Source organism: Girardinichthys multiradiatus, chromosome 12, assembly GCF_021462225.1.
Source record: "Girardinichthys multiradiatus isolate DD_20200921_A chromosome 12, DD_fGirMul_XY1, whole genome shotgun sequence".
NCBI lineage: Eukaryota > Metazoa > Chordata > Actinopteri > Cyprinodontiformes > Goodeidae > Girardinichthys > Girardinichthys multiradiatus.
The window spans coordinates 23,602,681-23,624,957 of NC_061805.1; the positions used below are offsets into that span (position 1 = coordinate 23,602,681).

The window sequence follows — 22,277 nt, forward strand, 5'->3', positions numbered from 1 at the left end:
AATAAAACCATCTGCTTCTAAACACCATATTGTGATGAACACTTGCAATACCACATCCTCTACTACGTTGAGTAAGTAATTTAGATTGAGGGTTTGTGAAAATTAACAATCAGTCGGATCAGTGTCTGGGATACTTTTCATTGAGGTTTTCAGATTTTGTGAAACAGAAACATTAAATCTATTCAAAACAAAGTGATAAACAATGAAATTTGACAGAAGCAAAGAGAGAACAGCATCAGGTTCCAATGAGTTTAACTGTGTCTCATAACATAGCATTATTATTTGTTACATTCATATTTCAAATTCTAAACTTGAAATATGTGAAAAAAGTCATTTTCATTTTTAAAACATATTTTCAAAGAATCCTGAAGATTTTGTCATTGCAGGTTTGCAAATTGTGTTTTTCTTTTCTTTTTAGAAAACCTCCGACAGTATTTATATTATGAGAAGCAGTGTAATGATGAGCATTCACTGAAACTCTGTATCCAGGTGATGTTTATTCGGAAATAAATGATTAATGGTGCTTAGGTTTACAAGGGGAACTCTAGGTTTTTAAACGAGCAACTGATTAACAGAAAAATATGGAGAAACGGTTATATTTGGTGGTTAAATAATTAAATGATCTGCCAAGACTTCCCAGAAGTGAGGCCAAAGAGCTCGCAGCAAAAATGCCAGTGTGGGCTGGGAAACAGCTGGCTTCCAGCATACGTGGACATTTGAGAGGAGCTCGTCCTTATGGACCTGAAATGTGTGTGAGACTGCTTAATGTCACATCCTGTGCTTAAACCAGGTGCAAACAACTTCATTCCCATAATTAGCTGTCCAGGTCTGGTAAGGTGTCAGTGAGAGATCAGGACATTTTCCTGCACCAATCCATTATATGTATCTGCTTAATCCTGTTCAGGCCTTATTCCTGTCACAGCAATTTAATAGAAAGAAAATACACTCTGGACAGGTCATCAGTCACTCTGTGGAGAAACTAACAGAGACAATCACGCACACAGGCACTGACATACCTAGGAACAATTCAGAATCACCAAATAAACCAAACAAGCATGTTTTAGAGGTCCGACAGAAAACTGCAGTACCCAGAGAAAACATACACAGGGGCCAATCTTCACACCAAGTGGCCCTAGCCAAGATTCAAATTGGAGACCTTCTATAGCTGGAGAGCAGCATGAAATTTATTTCCAAGTGGTAATTATTCATTTTTAATTTGTAATTAAAGAAGCAATTTAATTTTTTAAGTGTAGCTGCCGGTGGAAGTTTTTAATATGGTTCAAATGACTCACGGTCTAGGGTGTCATCCCCCCGAGAGCCAAAAAGATTAGCCCGTCTGTTAGTTGCACCCATAATGAGTTTATTTTTGCTTATTTGCATGTCCAGTCAATGTGGTGGAGGAGTGGTGTTTGGCAACCATCAGGTCATTGGTCAGAAACATGAAGTTGGCATGTTTACCACACTGACAAAGGCTGCAGTGTGAAGGAAATTTGAGGACTTCTCAGGAGTTCTGAACTTGAGTTCTGGTGGGGTATGACAGGTCCTGCCCAGAGGGAACGTGGTTCTTCTTCTCACCACCTCAAGTGAAAGGGCAAATTTCTCTGCGGAGTATATACAGGCCATGATTCTCAGATTTTGATTTGGTGTTAACCTACAGGGCTCTTTCACTGTTTTGTGTTTTTAAGGTATCTGGACTATAATTGATCATATCTAGTCCAAAACCTAAAATACTGCCACTAGTTTAAACTGCAATATCCCACACTAAGCAGAGATTATTAGAAGCCAGGACATCTGCATCGGGGACTGTTAGAGACCATTCAAGGGGAAACAATCCTGCTCTACCCACTGCACAACACAGCACCCCTGAAGCTTGGATGGAAGTGTTGTTGTGATAGTGACTAATTTAGATTGAGGGACCGGTGAAAGCTGAAAACCAGAGACAGGTTTGCATTACAGACCAATTTAACACAATGTTAGATTTATAATATGTAAATAAAATTGCTAAAGGCGTCCTCGCTGTACGTTGCATTACTTAATGCCACTGTCATGACATTTTACTAATAAACTGAGCATTAGACATTCTTTTTATCAACTGCTACAACTATTGTCAAACTGTTCAATATTTTTTAATTCTTTATGATTCTGATAAGAATGAAGGTGCTCCACATTGGCTGGGGGAGACCAGGTAGTACAAGAATGAGGTCTTCAGTCAGCACACTGTCTATGCAAGGATCGCCACCGGTGTCTGTGTTATGGGTAGTCCGTACATTAGACAGTCGACAGCAATCAAATCAGTCTAAATTTGGAGAATTAGACAGGAACCTTTATGGTGGTGTTAAGCTAACGTCTTCAGGTTCATTCCCATTTTAAACTACTGAAACCTAGAAAATGTAATAGCAGGTCAAATAAAAGCATTGCTATATTTTGGATTTTAAACACTATTGTATAAGATGGTTATTTGCTCTAAACAGTCTGCGGTCCATTCCATATTGTTTTGTGTAAAACATGCTGGCAAATTTTAAGGGTAAGGACAAAACCTGCGCTGCTATCACAGTAAGTTGTATGGAGGGGTTGGGATATTTTTCTATCATCAACCACACATAACTTTTCTTGTGTGCTTGTTTGTTGGAAATAGGAGCAAATGTTATACTGGGTTTTTGTTAAAAAATTCAAGAATACAGTGAATATCCATGAACTGATCAGAATATGTCACATCTTCCGATGCCGGAGCAGCGACCCACCTCTTTCTGCATCGAGTTTAGCTTAGAAATGCCCCATAAATAAATGTTAGGCAGACAAACATTCAATGAACATACTTGCAGACACAGTCCGTCACGTCACGTACGAAGCGACAAAAGGGCCGAGTGACACAGACCTGCTTTAGCAGGAAAAGAAAGATGTGCTCTAAGCTCACTGGCTAATGGCTGTTATTAAGCAAATTAGCTCACAATCGCTTCATTCAGTCCTTTCATAATAAATGACAAATCAAAATAATCACTCTCAGCCATTTCTGTTAAATATTATAATCATTAATGACAAGGTTTAGAAGCATGCTTTAAATACCAGCACTGCTCCAGGTGACTCAGTTATGTTTTTTGTTTATATTAGCATGCATTGGTAAATGATCAATTAAATTAAAGAAAGGCACTAAATATAAACTCCTTCATGTCAACATGAACATCCTCTTAATTGCTCCTGGTCTGTCTACTAAATAAATCTTTGCTGTATCCTGGCTGTAGTTCTCTTTATTGCTTACTGTTTTGCAGAGAGCCATCAGGCTGTGTGCACAGCTGGGTTGCCTTCCTCATAATATATTTGCTCTTTTTTTCTGCAAAACATGGGCAGTAACTGTTGTCAAAATCCTGTTTCTAGTTCATAAATACATAATATTGAAAGAGTTTCATAGAGTGGACTTAAGGCCTTTAAACCTTTAAGACAAAGTGTCTTCATATCCACCAAAACATAGCAAAAAGAGGTAATACTAAATTTTTATGAACATGTTTGTAGCCTAACTTATTTTTTGTGTTACTTCTATGAAACTCAGAACTGAAAGTAAATAAAAAATGCAAGACCAAGACGAGAGGCAGCTATATGTATATAATTGCTAATTAAAGCCAATAACAACACTCACCCATACTAGAGTGCTTATTTGTAAAGTAACTGCTTTTAGTTGATGTTGCTGTCTTAAACTTTTACCTATGTGTGTTTTCTTTTTGTTTTATTATAGTCTTGCATGTAGGTGGGCTAGATGAGATATTTGTCTTTAAATATACCAGCTTGTATACCTGGTTAGATTTGAACTTCCTAAATTAGTTCTAGGTCTAAAGCAAACTTCCTCTTTAACATTAGATTATCATAAACAATAAATATCTTTTCATTCATTCACAAATAAAACAGTGAAAAATAATTTAATGTTCCTCCTGTATACAGACACTTACAGAAACACAGGATGACACACGTGCTCACATCTGTAACAGATGCCTTTATTGTCATTGGACGCTCTTGCTGACTGTACAAACACTTCCCACCAAAAGAAGAAAAAACATATAAATCAAATGAGATTCTGCAAGAATGCGGTTATTTCCCACTTTAAAAAGAGAGATGATGAAATATTTTGAAGGATGCATCATGTTTGTTTGAAACTCTGTTTAACAGGTCACCTCATGTGGTTAACTTTTTCCTATTTGCTTGGCTTACATAACAGAGCAGTTCAAAGTTACCAGTCAGGATCCTATGTCATGGGAACTTGCTGATGTGCATGATTCTGCTTTAAAAACTTTGAAACAACTCACTCTACATGCTGTATATTTATGCTGGATTTGACACAGTCAGGAAATAAATGATCCTTTAGGACTAAACTATGAGCTGAGAACTGATAGTCCTATAAGACTCATCAAAATGTTTATTTGGATCTAATCTATGATCATATATATACTTAGGACAAAAAGTAAGGAAATATGTGTTTGGCTGATTTTTTTCCTTGTTCTAAAATGCTATAACTCACAACTGACAATAAAAATTGTATACTGTTGGAAAGCCTGTTTATCCCTCCTTATAAAGTGTCACATCTGTAAGGACAATATGTTTATAGGTTGAGCAGCAGATTTTAGTACGTGGGTTCTGCAATGAAAAATACTTTCTGCCAACATGAAACAGCTTGTTCTACAATTGCCTCTAGTTTTGGACTTCTGGCGCCCGAGGTCCTGAAAATCAGGTTCCTGATTGGCAAATGATTGGCCTCCTGTAACACCTGTCCCTGTGTTGCTTAGTCACTTTTGGCTTTGTATATCTTGTTTTTTGGCTGTTTATTCATGTTCGATGTAATTATTTTTTACCTGATCTTTGTGTTCTCCCCGTATTTACTTGTGTTATGTCATTTCTCCACTCTGCTCCCACAGTTAATTCTCCATGACAACTTTTCAAAATTAGTAGTTAGTCTCACCTGTTTCCTCTGTTTAGCTGCTGACTTGATGTGAATTGGAAGAATTTGAATGTAATCCTCCTCCTGTATTGTTCAGGTGGAATACACCAGTACCACCACCATGGTTAAGAATTGTTCTTAGGTTATATGACACCGACGTCTGACCAGAACTGAATGTTAATTATCTGTCTTTGCAAAAAACACAAGCAAACAATCCCCAAATATTCATAACTTCATGAATGCAATGTAGATTTGTTTAGTTTATGAGGCAATTCTTACTTCAGCCTGTCTCACAAATTCCAGAAGTCCAATACGTCAAGGTATTAGACTGAATATTGTTTGTTTAACTCTCTTACAACAAAAACTGCACCTAATAACATCATCCAGAAATAGTGTCAAAAGAAAGCGACAGATACCTGGAAAAATATAACCAAATCCAATTAGGGGTATATTTGTATTTCTCTGGAGACAAACTATCCACTTTTCAATGTTAATATTTATCATTAGATGTGGCTTGGCTGCTCCTGAATGACATTAGCTTTCTCTTTTCATGGATATCTAATGGAAAACAGGCTGTTCTTCAAACTAATATGAGAGACAGCTCTACTTCCGAAGATTCTGTTTTCACTCCAGATTACATTTCAGTCCTATTTCCTCCCCATTACCAGACAGATCTGTCACAGGCTCTGAGACATTTATCAGGTCCTGTATTATCTCTAGTTCTGTTTTGGCATATTTCCAGGCCGGGATTGTTTTGTGTCCTTTCCAACAGTGTGTGACAGCGTACGTGTTGAAGCAGCAGCAGGTGCTGTTTATCAGTTAGCTGACAGTGAACAGCCTGTTTTTAAGGGTGCCCATTGATGTAAAGCAGATGCCCAGCTTTGTGAAGCATCACCACCTCAAGCCCAGGAACATGATGTATGTCTTGGATCTTTAAACATTTTGCGACATTACAACCATCTTATCAGCTTATTGTTCTCTGTAGGTGTTTTATGTGATGGACCAACAAAAACTGGTGCATAGTCTCAAAGTATGAGTTATTCATGGTTTTTAATTTATTTTAGAAAATAATTCAAAATAAATGTGAGAAATGTGATGATCATGTGTCATTGGCTCCCTTCACTCTAATATACTTAAATGAAGTCAAGCACAACCAATTGCCTTCATAAGTTGCCTAATTTCTAAATAGTCTAAAGCAATTTATCATGCACTCCACAAACCTGATAGTTATGGAAGATTGGCCAGAAGAAAGCCATTGTTGGAAGAAAGCGTTAAGAAGTCATGTTTTAAGTTTGCCACAACCCATGTAGGGGGTGCAGCAAATGTGGAAGAAGGATCTTCTAGTCAGAGACAGAAACTGAACTTTTTAGCATACATGCAAAACTAATACTGGATGCACCATTCCCATGGTAAGAAATGATGATGGCAGCAGGGATTACTTTTCTTCAACAGAGGAAGTGCTCAGAGTTGATGGGAAGATGGACAGAGCTAAATAAAGGGAAGTCCTGGAAGGAAACCTGTTAGAAGCTGCAAAAGCCTTGAGACTGGGAGGAGGTTCACCTTCTAGCAGGACAATGAACCTAAACATAAAGCGTTACAATGGAATGGCTTAGATCACAGCATTTTGTGTTTGTTTTAGAATGGCCCAATCAAAGTCCAAACCTAAATCTAAATGAGAATCTGTGGGACTAAACTTGAGTAGTTTTTAAAAGAAGAAACTTTTAGTTGATTTTGCAAATGCAAGCCACACTTTTTCAATTTTTATTTGTAAAAATTTTGAAAACAACCCACATCACAATTGTGCACTACTTTGTTTTGGTGTATCACATAAAACGTCAGTAAAATACTTTGAAGTTTATGGTTGTAACAGGGTAAATTTGAAAATGGTTAAAGGACTAACAATACTTGTTCAACATACTGTAAAATACAGTATGTACAGCTGGTATAAACCTGACTAAGATCAGTGGAATATTCACAAAGACGTCACATTTCAAGTTTTATGATTGTACATTAGTAAATGTTGTTAGATTTGTGCGAAACCTGAAGAGTAAACATGATCTATGAGCCAAGGTTCTTACAGCACAGTGTCCTGATATTGTAAGATCCCCTTTTCAATGTTTAATTAAATTGTTGAATAAAGTTCCCAGAGTTTAATAGATAGGCTGACCTTGCCTTTGCTTTAACCACTGGATTGCTTGTTCAATCTGATCTGCAGTGAATTGGAAGATAAGAAGTGTTTATTATTTGAGAAGAGAGGCTCTCTCTGCCTGTTCTTCTTCCTCAGATTTCTTTCCATTATTAGAAGCTCTTTGCTTGCTTTGTTTCTCTGTGTGTCCAGCATTAGCTATCTTCGACACATTACTGATATAATGTAGCTTTAAACCTGAGAGTAATCTAATGACAATGTGCACTTTTTTATTTTTCTGTGAATTTTAAGAGTGATTTGTTTGAGGTAAGGCCATAAGATGATTTTAGCACATCTACAAAGTACAAAAACCTGATGCTCATGATGCAAGTTCTTCTTTATATTGATGACATACAGTATGCCTGAAGGTCACAGACCATGTTTTTGTGAAACAACAGAATTGAAAGTAATTTGCATTGCATCAATAAATGTACATATACCTATTAATTACACAAATTATTACACAAATGTTCTGTGTCATTAACACTGAATCATGTTTGCATAAAAAAACAATAATCACCTTACAATTTTACAAACAAAACATCAAAAATTGAAGTTAATAAATTAACTGATGAAATAAATAAAACAAATCTTGCTGAACAGGGCACTTGTATGTCACATTCCAATCAAATCATAGCAGTTTTCACAAAAGCAAGCATTACAAAAACAAGAATAATGGGAATGCAGTTTTATCAGTAGGCAACCATTTGAGACAAGTTAACATTAGGCAGTAAAAATGTTCATTCTGAGCCACAAAGCTGATAATGCTTAATCATAATAGCTGATTTTAACAGCAGTTTGAAAAGTAACACGACAGCAGAAGGTGTCAACTTACATAGAAAAAAATTAAAGCGATAGTTTGGGTTGTTTTTGAAATATATTCTGTTGAATAATTATCAGCAGTCAGTATCTTACTGTAGCAGACCTCCATTTAAACAACCTCAGTTTAGAGAAAGCAGTTCTGTCTGATAGCTCAGGTAATAAATTCTAAGAGAGGACCCTGTTCTAAAGGAACTTTCAATCTACTGCCACAGTCAAACTATTGTCTTTTTAAACATTTGATTCTGCTTGAAGCTGCTTTAACAGCATGCCAGTCCAACCTGCTTTCTTAATATATCAGCTAATCATAATTTATCCACTTGGGGGGCACTTATGAGATGTCCAGACATTTATTGAATAAGGAGGAAAAAATACTTCATTTGTTCTGACATATTCAGCAAATAGAGAAGTGTATATTTTGCACCTGTTATAAAAATAAACACAAGGTGTACAAAAACATGAGGGCTGCATAATACTAGTACTTAAAGCACCAGTAGGTCACTATGTCCTGACAGCACGAAACCAAGCTCCTCTGACTCTTCCCAGTGGTCCTACTGCTATTTGCAGAAATACACAGCTCCTGGTGAGAAAAAAATAACAATCAGAGCCAGGAGGAATGTTTTACGCGCTGCTCACCCCCACCACCACACACATCACGTACCGTTGTTCAAGCTCAAGATTGCCTGTGTGCAGTAGCTGTGCAAATAGTATGGGCAGGTCATAGTCAATGTAAAGCATATCAGTGATGTTTTCTCTTACCAATGAATGTGCCATAGCTGTTTGTCCGCCTTCATCGGTTGCCCTGCTTCCTAGCCTGGAGGTTCATGACAGGCTCCGCTGTGGAGGGAGGGGTGTAGCACAGCAGAGAGCAAGGGGGAGGAACCTGTAAGGTGTTCATATTCAAATTTTCAGGCTAAGTTCACGTTTTTTTTTAGAACTCCTGACTGCAGCTTTACTTAAGAGACAGAATAGTCAGAACTTCATGTTTTACAACATGCACTTCTTTATCCGTGTTTAGAACTCCTTAAAACCAACATTTTTCTCTACGTCAGTATATGTGGCAAGACCAGAAACAGTTGTATAGTGGCATTAAAACAATTACAATCTCAAAGGTTTTACAGCTGTTCTGATAATATAATGCATCACTGCATTACTTTTGCATCCGAAAATCACTCTGAGTGTATTGGGTACAGTGTGTAAGATAAAGGATTCAAGATGGCGCTCAGCCACCAATAGCTTTGCTCTGAATTTTTGTTTTTATGTTGGTGATATATTAACTATTTATGACTATATTTTATGTTTTTGTGTCTTTTTATTCACTTCTCATTAGAGAACAGATTTTCACTTTAAAATGCAATGACAAAAAAGGAATTACATTAAAGTGTTTCAAATGAGACATTATTTCTAATGAACAGCAGAAAAACAAGACCTCCTACTCAAAAATCATGTAATGCAAAAATAATGCCAGAGTAAATAGTTTTAAAAGTGGATCATACGCCATTTTAAGATTGTTTTAAGTTATCAAAAATCTGATTTTGGAACTGGTCAAAGTCAAAATAGCAGTTAGTTTGACTTTTCGACAGAACGTCTGTCTATTTCTCCAAACTGAGACGACTCTGAACACGGTCTGCTGTAGGTAAGATTGATGATCGATGACAGCTCCACTGAAGCCCCCATTACATAAGCCAAACTACCGCTTTAAAACTTTGACAGATTACCAAAGCTGCTCTGAGGATGATTTATGGAAACATTATGTGTTTGAATTAGAAATTGCAGCATAAGGTTTTAAGAGATTGTTTTGTATTTAACTTACATTAATATATAAATATTTTACAGATTCTAAGCAAAATATGCACATTTATTTGTACCAAAACTTGTATTTATTTATTTTTTCCCATTTTGAATGTTTGGAAACAGAATAAATATGTTACCTGCAAAATATTTTGATGCGTGAACAGATATTTTTTAGCTTTTTGGCTATTTAATACATGACAAATGCGTACACCAGCAGCTAATGTTTACAAATGATTTTCTTTTAATAAACTGTACGAATTTTAATACTTTGACTTTTTGAGATTTAGTCTTGAATAAGCATCAATAGAGTTTGTTTTAGAGAATCAGTCTATCCATTGCAGCACATACCAATGTTTACTACCAGGACTTCACTGCTGTAAAAGTCCTGGGAGTAAACAATATCTTGTGACCCACTTTTTTTGAATTGCTAGCCACATTTACTTTGGAGGACACAGTTCCTCCAGTAAATGCACACAGTCGCTGATATATACATTTCCTTCAGTGATTGCTGCAGGACATCTCTCACAGAATATAAGCCTGCATTCAGAGTTTGTTATCACTGAGGTAGCTGAGTGCTCACGATCATAAACATACAAGAGTAGACGTCACAGGCCGCCATAATGTGAGTGGCATTTTTGTGGCAAAAGGAAAATTTGTTTAAGCCAGTTTAATTAACTTTCAACAACAATATTATTGTTCTTCTTATGATAATAATAATGATAATCATCATCATCATAATAATTATGGTATTTTCTATTATTATAGTTTTTTATAATTATTAAATTAACATGTAAAACAAGGTCAAAGACTCTTACATCCACCCCTTAATATTTTTTGACAAAGCCAAATAGCTAAATATATTTTTTAAATGGTTAAAATGATTTAAGCTAAATTACCCAGATTACATAGTGGTTTTGGATATTTTCAGAGCTAAATTAAGTCCATTTCAAACAGACTATGTTTCGTCGTTCATGTATACTCACCTACTTTGATGTACAGATATTGTTCAATTTTAGCATCAGAGCTCAACAACATCAGTGCTAAAATGAATGTACATAATATTATATATAATATATATGAAACATATTTATACATTTTTGTGCTTCTCTTATTGGACTTGTATTGTTTTGCAAGGTGAAAATGCCACCCACAATATGGCAGACATAACTTTTGCGGTGCCACAAGCCAACTACAAAGCGTCTGTTCTTCTATGGCTATGTTTACGATAACAGATCTTTCTCACTGCATGTGTCATATTAACAAAATATTAGTTTATCATTATTTTTGTGTTCCCACTCCTTTTTTAAGGAATTTACATCTCCTCTGATGGAGAAGTAACTCTGACGGGCTGCCTTACTAAGAAAATATGAGAAATCTCCTGATGTAGAAAGGAGTCAGATGCATTTCTCCTCCACTGTCTCTGTATTCAGCGTCACCCGGAGTGCTGGATCTTTTGTGCATGGCACTGTTGATAAATCTGTAATCGTGTTTGTTCCTTCTTCCATTTGAGCCTCCGTGCTGCCCTTCTCAGAAGAGTAAGAGGCTTGTGAGTTTCGGACTGAAGATGGTGGCGAAACACACAGTTTGTCTTCCTTTGGACGGTTTCCATTGTCTCGCTCACTTTCCTCTGGCACGTAGAAGAAAGTCTGAGAATTACTCTTAATGTTTTGCAGGTCATGGGACACCAAGGAGGGAGTGTCCTGGCTGGAGATGACCGAGGAGAGGTGATGAGCGTCTCTACAGGGAAAATTTCCCCTTCTCTGTTGCCTTCTTCTTGCTCCAATTTTACAAAACAGACACTTGATTTTCTCAATAAGTTTAAGGAGAACAGCTTTACGCAGAAGGATATAGATCCAAGGGTCCAGAATAGGGTTGAAGGATGCGAAGCGTATTGCCCGGAGGTCTGGGTTCTTGTCCAGGCGCAGCTCCACTGGCGTCTTATAAAGCTGGTTCAGAAACACCTGAGCCTGCAACGGAGAAACAGAAGTTGGCAGCTACATTGAAGTTTTAGATGTGCTTGAATCTAGACTACCTTGCCAAAGTAGTGTGACATTTTTCACATTTTGCTATGTTACAATCACTTCTTGCATTTTTCTGGGATCTTATGTGATAGGGCAACAAAGTAAAACACATAATTGTGAAGTTTAAGGAAAATGATACCTGATATCTGCAAGTTTTTTTACAAATAATAATCTGAAAAGTGTGTCATGCATTTGTATTCACCCCCCTTTTACTTTGAAACCTAGAAAAAAAATACTATGCAAATGCCTTTATCTGTCACCTACTTAGCAATTAGACTCCACCTGTTCAGTCTCAGAGAAAACTGTACTGTTCTGTGAAAGTCTCAGAAGTTAGAAAATATTAGCAAGGAAACAGCAACACAAAGACCAAGGACAACAGAAACAGGTCAGGGTAAAAGTTGTGAAACAATTTAAAGCATGGTGTAACTGCAGACATACGGAGACACAGCTATCTACCTCAACTGACAGGCCAGGCAAGTGTGCAGTCCTTGAAGCAGCCATCCTGGGTTCGAGTCCCGGACCTGGCGACATTTGCCGAATGTCTCCAACCTCTCTCTACCCCTCTTTCCTGTCTGCCTACTATAAAAAATAAAGACCACTAGTGCCAAAGAAATGTCTTTAAGAAGAAAGAACGCCATGTAGGTCAGTGTTGAAGTAATGGTAGATGGAATTAAATATGGGACAAACCCAAATAAAAAAAAACTTGTTGGAGGCATCAAAAGTCTTGAAACTAGGGCAAAGTTTCACATTCCAGCAAGACTGTGGGCCTGAAGATATGACTAGAGCTATAATGGAGGTCAAAGTATTTTCAGCATTTTCAAGTGTTGGAATGGCCCAATCAAAGTCCTCACATAAATCAAATTGAGAATCTGTAAAAATACTTGAGAAATGCTGTTCACAGATGCTTTCTATCCAATCAGACTGAGTTTCAGTTATTTTGCAAACAAGAATGGGCAAAAACTTCATTCTCTAGAAACTAGTAGACGTATCCCATAATACTTGCAGCTGTAGTGTCAGTGAAAGGTGGCTCAACAAAGTAATGAGGCAGGGAGACTGAACACATCACCATCTTCAGATTGTTTTTTCGTAAAAGCAAATTCAGAACAATGTATCATTTTCCTTCCCCTTCAGAATCAGGCTGGTGTTGATGAATCACCTAAAATCCACTTTAAAGTTGATGGATGTTTATGGTTTTTACACGACAAATGTGACAAATCTAAACTTTATGAATACTTTTACAAAGCACTATATTTTGGAAGCTCCTGATTAATTAATTATTTTCATAAAAACTATAATTTGTATTTAAATAATATACTTACATTTTTGCTAAACTTTGTAGTAATATTTTATTAAAGGTACAAATGTGTTTGTTGTAAATATGTTAACATTTATTCCTAGATGTATTATTTTACACATAAATTGTTGCATGATCTAGGATTAACAACCTAATATCAAACACCCCACTGTGCATTGATGACAAAACCTTCCAGACTTATTGTATATACTGCGCATTTTGTCATTTACTTGCGAAAAAATAAGATCTGAAATATACATAAGTCACAAAAATGTGTCTGGGATATACTTCTGTACATAAGTTCATTTTCTCTCACAGACAGTCTACCAAATGTCATGAATCTCTACTGAATAGCCTACACAGCCCATACAGCATATTGTGTATTGAGTTTTAGATGATCACATGAATCTACAGTACAATGATTGTTTAGGTTGTGCAACAGGAACTCATGACATATGCCACATAAATTCATGCATAAAATCATTTACAGCTATGCATTAGCAAAGGATCACAAATGCCTTATTCCATTTACCCACATCATAAATTGCCACCAATTTTAACATATGGGTCAAAACGTAGACCTGCACCAATACATAAAGGGACCAAAATTGAGATCACTTTAGGAAATATAAAGGAACGCAAAGATAATAATTCATCAATTTAATTAGATTTGAATAACTTTACCAGATTAAATGGGCTCTCACTGGATCTCAGTGGCATGATGTGTGGGTTGGAGGCAGCATAGTGAGAAAAGAATTTAATGAAATCAAAAACAAAACTTGCAGCTTGGCACAAGGAGAGTAGGATGTGGAGCACAGGTAGAAGAGCTAGCATGCAAAACGAGAAGGGTAACGGAGCAACAAGGAAAAAGTCACTGGTAAAGCTTGCCAGCAGGTCTACCGGGATGCAAGGTGAACCCATGGAGAACCTTATCAAAAGGTTGACCAAGATGCATCAAGAACCCACAGAGAACCTTAAGATTGGGACCAGGATGCATAGAAAAACCACAGAGAAGGACCACAGGAACCCTTAGAGGAGCTCTAGAGAGAGATGCTGGGGGCACAGGATCTCTCGACGGAGCTCTGGAGAATGGCGTGGAAGTCTGGAAGACCTTTCAATGGAGATTGGGATCAGGACTCAAAGCGGGTCCACTGGAGCACCTTCGTCAGAGAACTCAGGAACAGAAACATGAAACGGGTCCACCTGGACACCCTCCTCAGAAAACCTGGCAACAGGGACATGAGGTGGGTCTGCCTGGACATCCTCATCTGAGAATTCAGAATCAGGAACACGAGGTAGGTCCATTTGGACTGGATTAGGAACGTGAGGCAGGACACCGTCTACCCCCTGGAGAACTCTGGATCAAGATCAGATGGTGTAGATGGCAACAATAATGATGACGGAGCAACAGGTGCAGATAATGGCAATAATTATGATGATAATGGAAGTGAAGGTGGAGATGGCTACAAAGATGATGATGATGGGACAATCACCAGTACAGTGAAAGACTAATGCAAATGCTGAAGAATTAGGGCCTGCTATAGCTACTGACGAAGGCAAGGAAACTATTGATACTGACAAAGATATGAGAACCACTGCTGCGGCAGACGAGGACGTAGGAACCTCTGCGGCTGCTATAAGTGGTGCAGAAGAATTCTGGGTCTGAGAGCGCTGAGGACAAGACTGTATGTACTCAGATACTCAGAGACATCGATGAGTGGTCTCTGATGGTCAAAAGCCCAAAGCTCATGGGTTTGGGTTCTGAAGGTGACGTGGAGCAAGCTCTGGGGCAACATGCTCTGAACAGGAGGGGAAGTGTTAGCATGACTCTCCGGGACAGAATTCAAGGCGTTGGCTGGACCCTCTGGGATAGGATTCAAGGCGTTGGCTGGACCCTCTGGGACAGGATTCAAGGCGTCAGCTGGACCCTCCAGGACAGGATTCAAGACGTCGCTCAGACCCTCCAGGACAGGGGTGGAGGCGTTGAGCAGGCCCTCGGTGGCAGGAGCATGAAGCTTCTCAGTGACTGCATCATCTGTGGCGAGCAGAGGCAGAACCAGCAAGAGACGCCGAGACAGGTGGCAGTGGAGGAGGTTGGAACTAGGGCGCACAAAGCATGGTTGCCATAACAGGTGACCACTGGGACCTTAGAGCTGAAGATCTCAGCCAAAGCTCTTCAGAGGTCAGTCTCAATACCTTCTGATGTAAGGTCACAGCGAGGATAAAAACTTTCCCATTCCTTCAGCCTGCTCTTCAAATAACTGGCAACTTCTAAATGCCACCACAGTGAACTAGGTGTACAAAGCAGTTGCTGGTAAACATCAGCAATAAGACTTAACATTTTAAAACTCCTGCCCACTTGGTCAAAATCATGGCTGGATTTTTCTATCATGCTGTGTGGGTTGGGTGTAGGACCAAAGAGCACACAGGAACTTGGCAGCATAGTGAGTGGAGAATTTAATAAAGGAAAAGACAGAAAAATTACAGCATGGCATTATGCCACATCTTCTGCTCTCGGTGGGGTCAGACGCTTTTCCACTCTCTCCTTGATCCTCCCCCATTTTTTACACTGCTTCAGCTTTTTGTCTATGTTTTTCTTAGAGCCTCTGTTTACATATCCTCCTAATTTTCATTATGGATTTGGTCAGCTGGTCTCTCAACGCAATCGATCAAATTTTCTCGACGGGAAGACAGGGTAAATGGGAACCCTCTTGTCCAGACGGGACGTTCTTCTCCGGATACGCAATGGATTCCTGGCAGCAGTGGAAGATTGTGTGCCAGACAACAATGTCAGTCGAGGATGTGGAAGATTTGTACATAACAGGATTTTGGCTTTTTGGAGTTGGCGATTACCTGGCTTATAGAAAGATTTGTAAAACATCGGCACCTGTTCAAAGCTCTCCAAGGCTGCCTGGATGTTTGAAGGGATCTTTAGAGCTCTCAGCACTCAGACTTATATGTTAAGAGAACGGAATTGCAAGCTGGACGCGATTCTTGAACAGAATCGCAGGCTGGCTGCGATTCCCGGACTCACAGGTGATATGATTTAATCTTGGAGAAAGTTGTTTGCTCAGGATGTACTGAAAGTACCAGAAATTTGGCTATTTGAATTTGAAATTGAGAATGCCAGTAAGACTTTGAAGGCAGGTGGAAAATCACAGCCAGCCTGAACAAAAACATTTATTGTTTGTCTAATTTAGGTGCCCCGATATGGCCTTCACAGGCTTCTTATCAAAACATTGCTCCTGGATGTTCTGTAAATATGACGCTCTGCCCCAGCAACCCCCCTCATCTGTGAACTGAACTGTATGGCTGTTTGATAAAACTTCAATCTCTTTTTCAAGGACAATGGCACCTTCGTCAGTGTTGACAGTCTAATTCTTTGCACACATGATCACACTTAAATATTGGCACCCTCACGAGTCCACCATGCCCCTGCAAAATCTTTGCTTATGTGTGTTGCTTTCCCATGCTCCTTATTTTTTACCTAAATGTTGATTTGATTTCTTCATTTCTTCTCCTTTTTATAGATTTTTAGATTTACCAAATTCTTAGTTATGGATTCAAATTCTTAGTTATGGATTTGGTCAGCTGGTCTCTCAATGCAATTGATAAAATTTTCTCGAGGAGAAGACAGGGTGAAGGACAGCCCAACTTGTCCGGACTGGACGTTTTTCTCTGGATACACAATGGACTCCTGGCAGAAGTGGAGGATTGTGTGTTTGTCGATAATGTCAGTCGAGGATGTGGAAAATGTGTATATAATTGGATGTTTGATATCAGGATTTCTGCTTTTTGGAGTCAGCGGTTACCTGGCATATCGAGAAATTTGGAGAGTGTCAGCAGCTGTTCTGGCTATTGTGAGGCTGCCTGGCATGTGTGATGGGATCTTCAGGGAGATCAGTACTCAGACTGAGATGTTACGTGAGCTGAATCGCAGACTGGATGTGATCCTTATATAGGATCGCAGGCAGGTTGCGGTTCCTGGACTCAGGGGTGAAATGGGATAAATCTTGGAGAAAGTTGTTCGCTCGAATCTGGCGAAAGACCAGGAATTTGGCTGTTTGGATTCGCCTTTGAGAAGCACCAGCGAGACTCTCAAGGCTGACGGAAAATTAAGAGTCAGCCTAACCCAAATAATTATTGTTTTTCTGAATCTGGCTCCCCTGCACGGCCTTGATGGCTGGCTATCTTCAACTTCTCCTGGAAGTTATGTAAACATGACGCTCTGCTCCCTCTGCTCCCTCCCTTCCCTGAGGACATCTGTGGACCTGCTCAGAACTTTGTGGCCGGTTGATGAACATTCCAATGTACCATCAAGGACAATGGCCTCTGTGACAGTGCTTCATGGACTTCACACCGCCTTCACCCGGCATGATGTTGTTTTGTAAACTTGTTGCTTCTTTGTGCTGAGGATTTTTGCAATCTCAAACTGTATCCTGCTAAGAATAAAGTGTGAAATATTATTTTTTCCTTTACTTTCCTAATGTGGTCTCTTTTCTCATCTAGCAAGGGCAGCGCCTGTGAGTGGGCAGCAAAGCCTTGGTGACCCGTCCCCCCTTGTCTTGTGTCATGATGTCTGTTTGGATGCGTTGTACTGGAATTCTATTTTCCCCTCGGGGATCAATAAAGTATCTTTGAATTGAATTGAATTGAATTGAAAGGAAAATACTAGTTTCTTAAAAATTTGAACAAAAGCTGTTTTTACACCAGAGACTCAGCTTCCTTAGTCAGAACTCAATGATTGCTTAGTTAAATTTCAAAGGATGCAAATGACTGTTATTATGGGAGTACAACTGCATTATACCAGTGAACCCAAGGATTATTTTCTCTTAGCACAAGATGCTTTCCCCTACATAGAGGACTTAATGATATAATTACCCCTTTAGAAAGATTAGTTTAGAACCAGCTCTTACCAGTAAAACCCAAAGGATTATTAATGTTATCTGTATCATTGTAATGTTGGCCAGAGATTTTTAGATTTCTCAGAAGGATTCATAGATTTTTAGATTTCTTAGAAGGATTGTAGTATCATTTGATTTGTTTTTCTCTGTTTATTTTCTTTGTGATTGTATTGTAATTGTATGTACAGCGCTTTGAGTGTCTCGTTACTGAAAAGCGCTATATAAATAAACTTACCTTACCTTACCTTACCTTACCTTATGAGATCAGGACATTGAGCATGGAGAGAGCAAAAAGCAGAACAATGTGGTAAAAACAGCCATTGTAACAGGGTACATGGAAGTACAAAACAAGAATCCAACGAAGAACAATGAGAACCAGAAAACGTTTATATTAAGGGAGGTGTGGTGCAGCTGAGGCAGAATGTAAGCAGGGAGACTGGAAGAAGGTGACTAATTAATGCAGAAAACTTGAGCAAGAAAACACTTAAAGAGGGATACAAACTTTGAAATATAGAGAATAAACTAAAATACACAAGGAACAGAACGCAGAAATAAACTAAGAAACTCAAAATACATAAATTAAATAATAAGACAAAAACTACTTGAGATTTATTGAACACAGATGATGAATGGTATACAGCAAGACCTCAGAAGAGATGAAAACACAAACACAAATGAAAACAAAAACCCAAACACCTGTGGATTGTGACACTGAGTGCTGATTTAGACAAAGTTTATCATGACATATTGACTGATAGACTGGAAAAGTGGGTGGTATCTTGTTAAACTGGTTTAGATTTTAGTTGGCAGATAAGTACTAATTGGCACCACTTTGTAATTAAAGATCACATGAGGGGTTGTTATGATCCTTTTGGTGTTTTGGTTTTCATTTGTGTTTGGTTTCATCACTACCTGTTCATTGTGTTCCTTATTTTTGCCATATTCTATTATTTGTCTGTGTTCATTAGTGTTAGTTAGTTCTTGCATAATTAGTTAATTTCTTTACACTATCTGTGTATTCTATTCAATACCTATTTATCCACCCCCAGCACAAATTATAGATTATAACATGATCTTCTTTATAAATATACAGTATGCTCATGGCACAAAATATTTTTGTGTTACCACATGCACACACTCTACAGTCACAAAGCAACTTGATCATGATAAAAATAAGTAGATTGGTCACTTCTTTCAACTCAATGCCAATTAAATATAAGTTATTTTTTATTAACCCAATCAAAACTCAACTAGTTTCAATGAGGTAAAAAATCTGAGCATACAAAAAACCTTGGTCTTATTGTGAACTTGGACCTAAATTCTAACATTCACGTACATTTCTATTAAAAAATAACCCTGATGTTCTTAAAAACAATACCAGTAAAAATGGATTCCTGTCTAAACTGGAGACGGAAAAGCTGGTGCATGCTTTTACTTTTAGGTTAGACTGTTTTGGTAGTGTTTACTCAGTGTTCACGGGATCAATACTAAATAAGGGGAGGCAGCATTTAGTTTCTCACTTCCTGAATATCTGAGATGTACAGAAACTGTAATGCTCTCTTGAATCAGGACTGGAAACCTTTTCTGCATCCTTCCCATGAAGAGCAAAGATTGTTTTCTTTGTATGTGATGCTTAATTTTTACTGTTATACCTTTAATGTATGTCTTTTCTTTAGTTACTTATCTTGTTAATTCCCTGTTAATGTATTTTCGTGTAAAGCACCTCGAATTACCAGTCATATGAATGGCGCTTTAAACCCAAACTTGCTTTCGGTTGGTTCCCACATATATTTCAAATAATGTAAAAACAAATAGGAGCGGTGTAAAAATAATAAAGGGATCTAAACAATGTATGTGGTTATTTAAAGACCTAAATAAATGAACAAAAACATACTTATCCATGAATTTATTCGGATATGAGCAACTTGTTCATACAATTATTTGAAATGGCAGTGCGTAATCGTGCGTAATGGTTACTAGCAGGAGGACGGCTCCAGTACTTACTACAAGTGGAATGGAGCAGATGAGCACTACCGCCGATGTGCCTATGAGCAGAATGACCATCTGAATCTCTGCACCGGCCAGACGCCCGAAGCTGCGTGCTCTCCTCCGTGGGTCTATGTTGCGCCCCGCGTCCGTTCCCAGCGACATCCTGCGCACGAAGCGCCGGTGCATCCGCATCAGAGCCACGCACACCAGGACGTTGCAGATGACAGTGGCGAGAATGAGAAGAGAACTAAACCCGCCGTACATGTAAGAGTAGGCGGCATCGCTGGTCTTGTTGCTCCGCCACTCTAAGAAGCACCAGGTTTTTGGGTACTGCTTCTTCACCTGTCCGAAGCCGACGATCGGCAGAGCGCAGAAGAACGCGTTGGAGATATATATGGCCACCAGGGTCAGTCCGGCCAGCTTCTGGTCCACATAGTCGTTGTAGAAGTAGGCATGGTTTATGGCGATGTATCTCTCCACAGACATGGCACAGATGATGCTGAGCCCCGCCAGGGAGAAGAAGAGCATGGTGAAGCCAAAGTATTTGCACAGCGGGTCCTCTCCGGGCCACGACCCCTTCACGTAGGTGGCAATAGTGACCGGGCTGGCCAGCAGTGTGCCCAGGAGGTCCGTCACCGCCAGGCCACACACGAGCGTGTAAAACGTGGTTTCCTTCTGCTCTCTGCGAGTTTTACACAGAACCACGATGGCGATGACATTCCCGACCACTCCGAATATGAACATAACAGACGGGATGGTCGGAACCATGGTCCTCATCGGCGGATTATTCATTGTTGCGTCCAGACGCGCTTTCAGCGGAAGCTCCTCTTAAGGCCAGTATTTCCAGCCCGAAACTCTAAACTTGTTTGCAGTTGAACACAACGCGAACAGCATTGTCAAAACAAGACAGAAGCTGTTTGCATCTTATCTGAAAACTTTCCACCCTATGCAGAGCATCTTCTCCCTGCTGCGACTGTCACCTACGCTTCACTGGGGTTTTCTCGGCAAATCCTGAAACTGGGCAAAGAAGGCGGGTTTCTGTCAGAAGGACACAGAGGTAAATGGAGCCAAGAGACACAAATCGGTTCATTGAAATAAAGATCTGCCTTCCAGCCTTCTGCAAAGTTCAGTCCCTCCCCTTGATTTCAGTTTTTCTCATCATCTGCGTGGTCACCAGGGAATACCTTAGATACATTCTGATGAGGTTAATCAAAACTCACTGATAATTATATAAAATGCTTTAGTTACAGTAGATTATACTAGTTAATGCTACATTATTTGCCCTACAACACGTTACAGATTCACTGGTAACCCTGGTAAGGATGTGTAAACAACCTTAAAATAAATGATTTTCTTCAGTGTCAACATCTTAGATGGAATAGCGTCAGAAAAATCTACTTTTTAATTTGAGTACATTTAATCGGTACAGAAACACATGTCACACAAAGAAATATTTGTTCTTAAACAAAATAATTGGGGCCAAAAATTAGTGGCACCCCCTAAAATAAATGCAACTGATTCATTTATAAATACCCTCTTTACTTTTAAAGATGATCCAACTATAGGATCATTTTATTAGATATCCATGACTTCTTGTTTCCCTGTGGTAAAATATGACCTGACTCTTTGCCACTCTTCAAAATGGGAAAGAGAAGAGAACTTTTCATATAGGTAAGTGTAGAAGTGTCGGCAAAACTACAACACAAGCATGAGTTTGAATTAACTGTGGATTTTCTTTAACCCACACATGGTCAAAGTCAAACGTACAAGCTCAAATATATGCATACATTTCCTGTAAGATTTGGTAAAATATCTCTCAAGAAGTGACACTTTTTGTAGCCATAAGCAAGGTCCAGGTATAATTCTGGCTGGATGTTTGCCCACTTTCATCACGTAATGGTAGTTTAGTTATTTTTGGAGATTCTATTTATTTTGTTAGTATTTATTTAATGAGTTGCATAGTTTTTTATTATTTATTTTGTTTTTAAGAGCAGAACAGGTACTTCACAGCAACAACATCCATAATATGAATTCAGAGAAACACATTTCTATGAATAGAACAGTATTTGTAATTTGTATAAAATTTTTTTTTCAATGTTTACTATTTAGAACAATGAACAGTTGCTGAGGGAAAGATTCAGGGGCAGATCTACAAGGGGGCAAGGTAGGGTAGGAGGGAGTGACTGCCCCTCTGTTGTAGAGCCTTGCACCCCCCACCCCCCCACCCCGCCCAGCCCCGCTGCCCCCTACTTTTATGTCCCTTAAATACTTGTAATTACTATAGGTCAACATAAGTTTGCAATCAATAAAATGTCTGCTGAAGTGACCGACGTTCACCACGTAATACGTT

The 22,277-nt window shown here is 38.8% G+C and overlaps 1 protein-coding gene across 3 annotated transcripts; it reads right to left on the reverse strand.

Annotated features, from left to right (window-relative positions):
- Positions 1 to 7,425: 7,425 nt before the first annotated feature.
- On the reverse strand, positions 7,426 to 21,138 carry ptger4a (prostaglandin E receptor 4 (subtype EP4) a). 3 transcript variants are annotated; one of them, XR_007040823.1, is made up of 3 exons: positions 19,943 to 21,136; positions 8,685 to 11,686; positions 7,426 to 8,505 (listed from the first exon to the last, which is right to left on the reverse strand). XR_007040823.1 is itself a non-coding variant. In XM_047382573.1 (3 exons), exons 1-2 carry the CDS (start codon positions 20,717 to 20,719, stop codon positions 11,114 to 11,116), a joined length of 1,350 nt encoding a protein of 449 aa, XP_047238529.1. In that variant the 5' UTR covers positions 20,720 to 21,138; the 3' UTR covers positions 8,685 to 8,808; positions 11,077 to 11,113. The 3 variants fall into 3 exon arrangements, 2 of the variants coding, with proteins under 2 accessions (XP_047238528.1, XP_047238529.1); XM_047382573.1 differs by lacking the exon at positions 7,426 to 8,505 and having other exon boundaries at positions 8,685 to 8,808; positions 11,077 to 11,686; positions 19,943 to 21,138; XM_047382572.1 differs by having other exon boundaries at positions 7,426 to 11,686.
- Positions 21,139 to 22,277: the final 1,139 nt, after the last annotated feature.

Coding starts and splice junctions, on each gene's coding strand:
- ptger4a (XM_047382572.1), bottom strand. CDS start 20,719: ATGAATAATCCGCCGATGAGGACCATGGTTCCGACCATCCCGTCTGTT. Junction 11,687..19,942: donor TCTGCTCCATTCCACTTGTA/GTAAGTACTGGA, acceptor TCTCCGTTGCAG/GCTCAGGTGTTTCTGAACCA.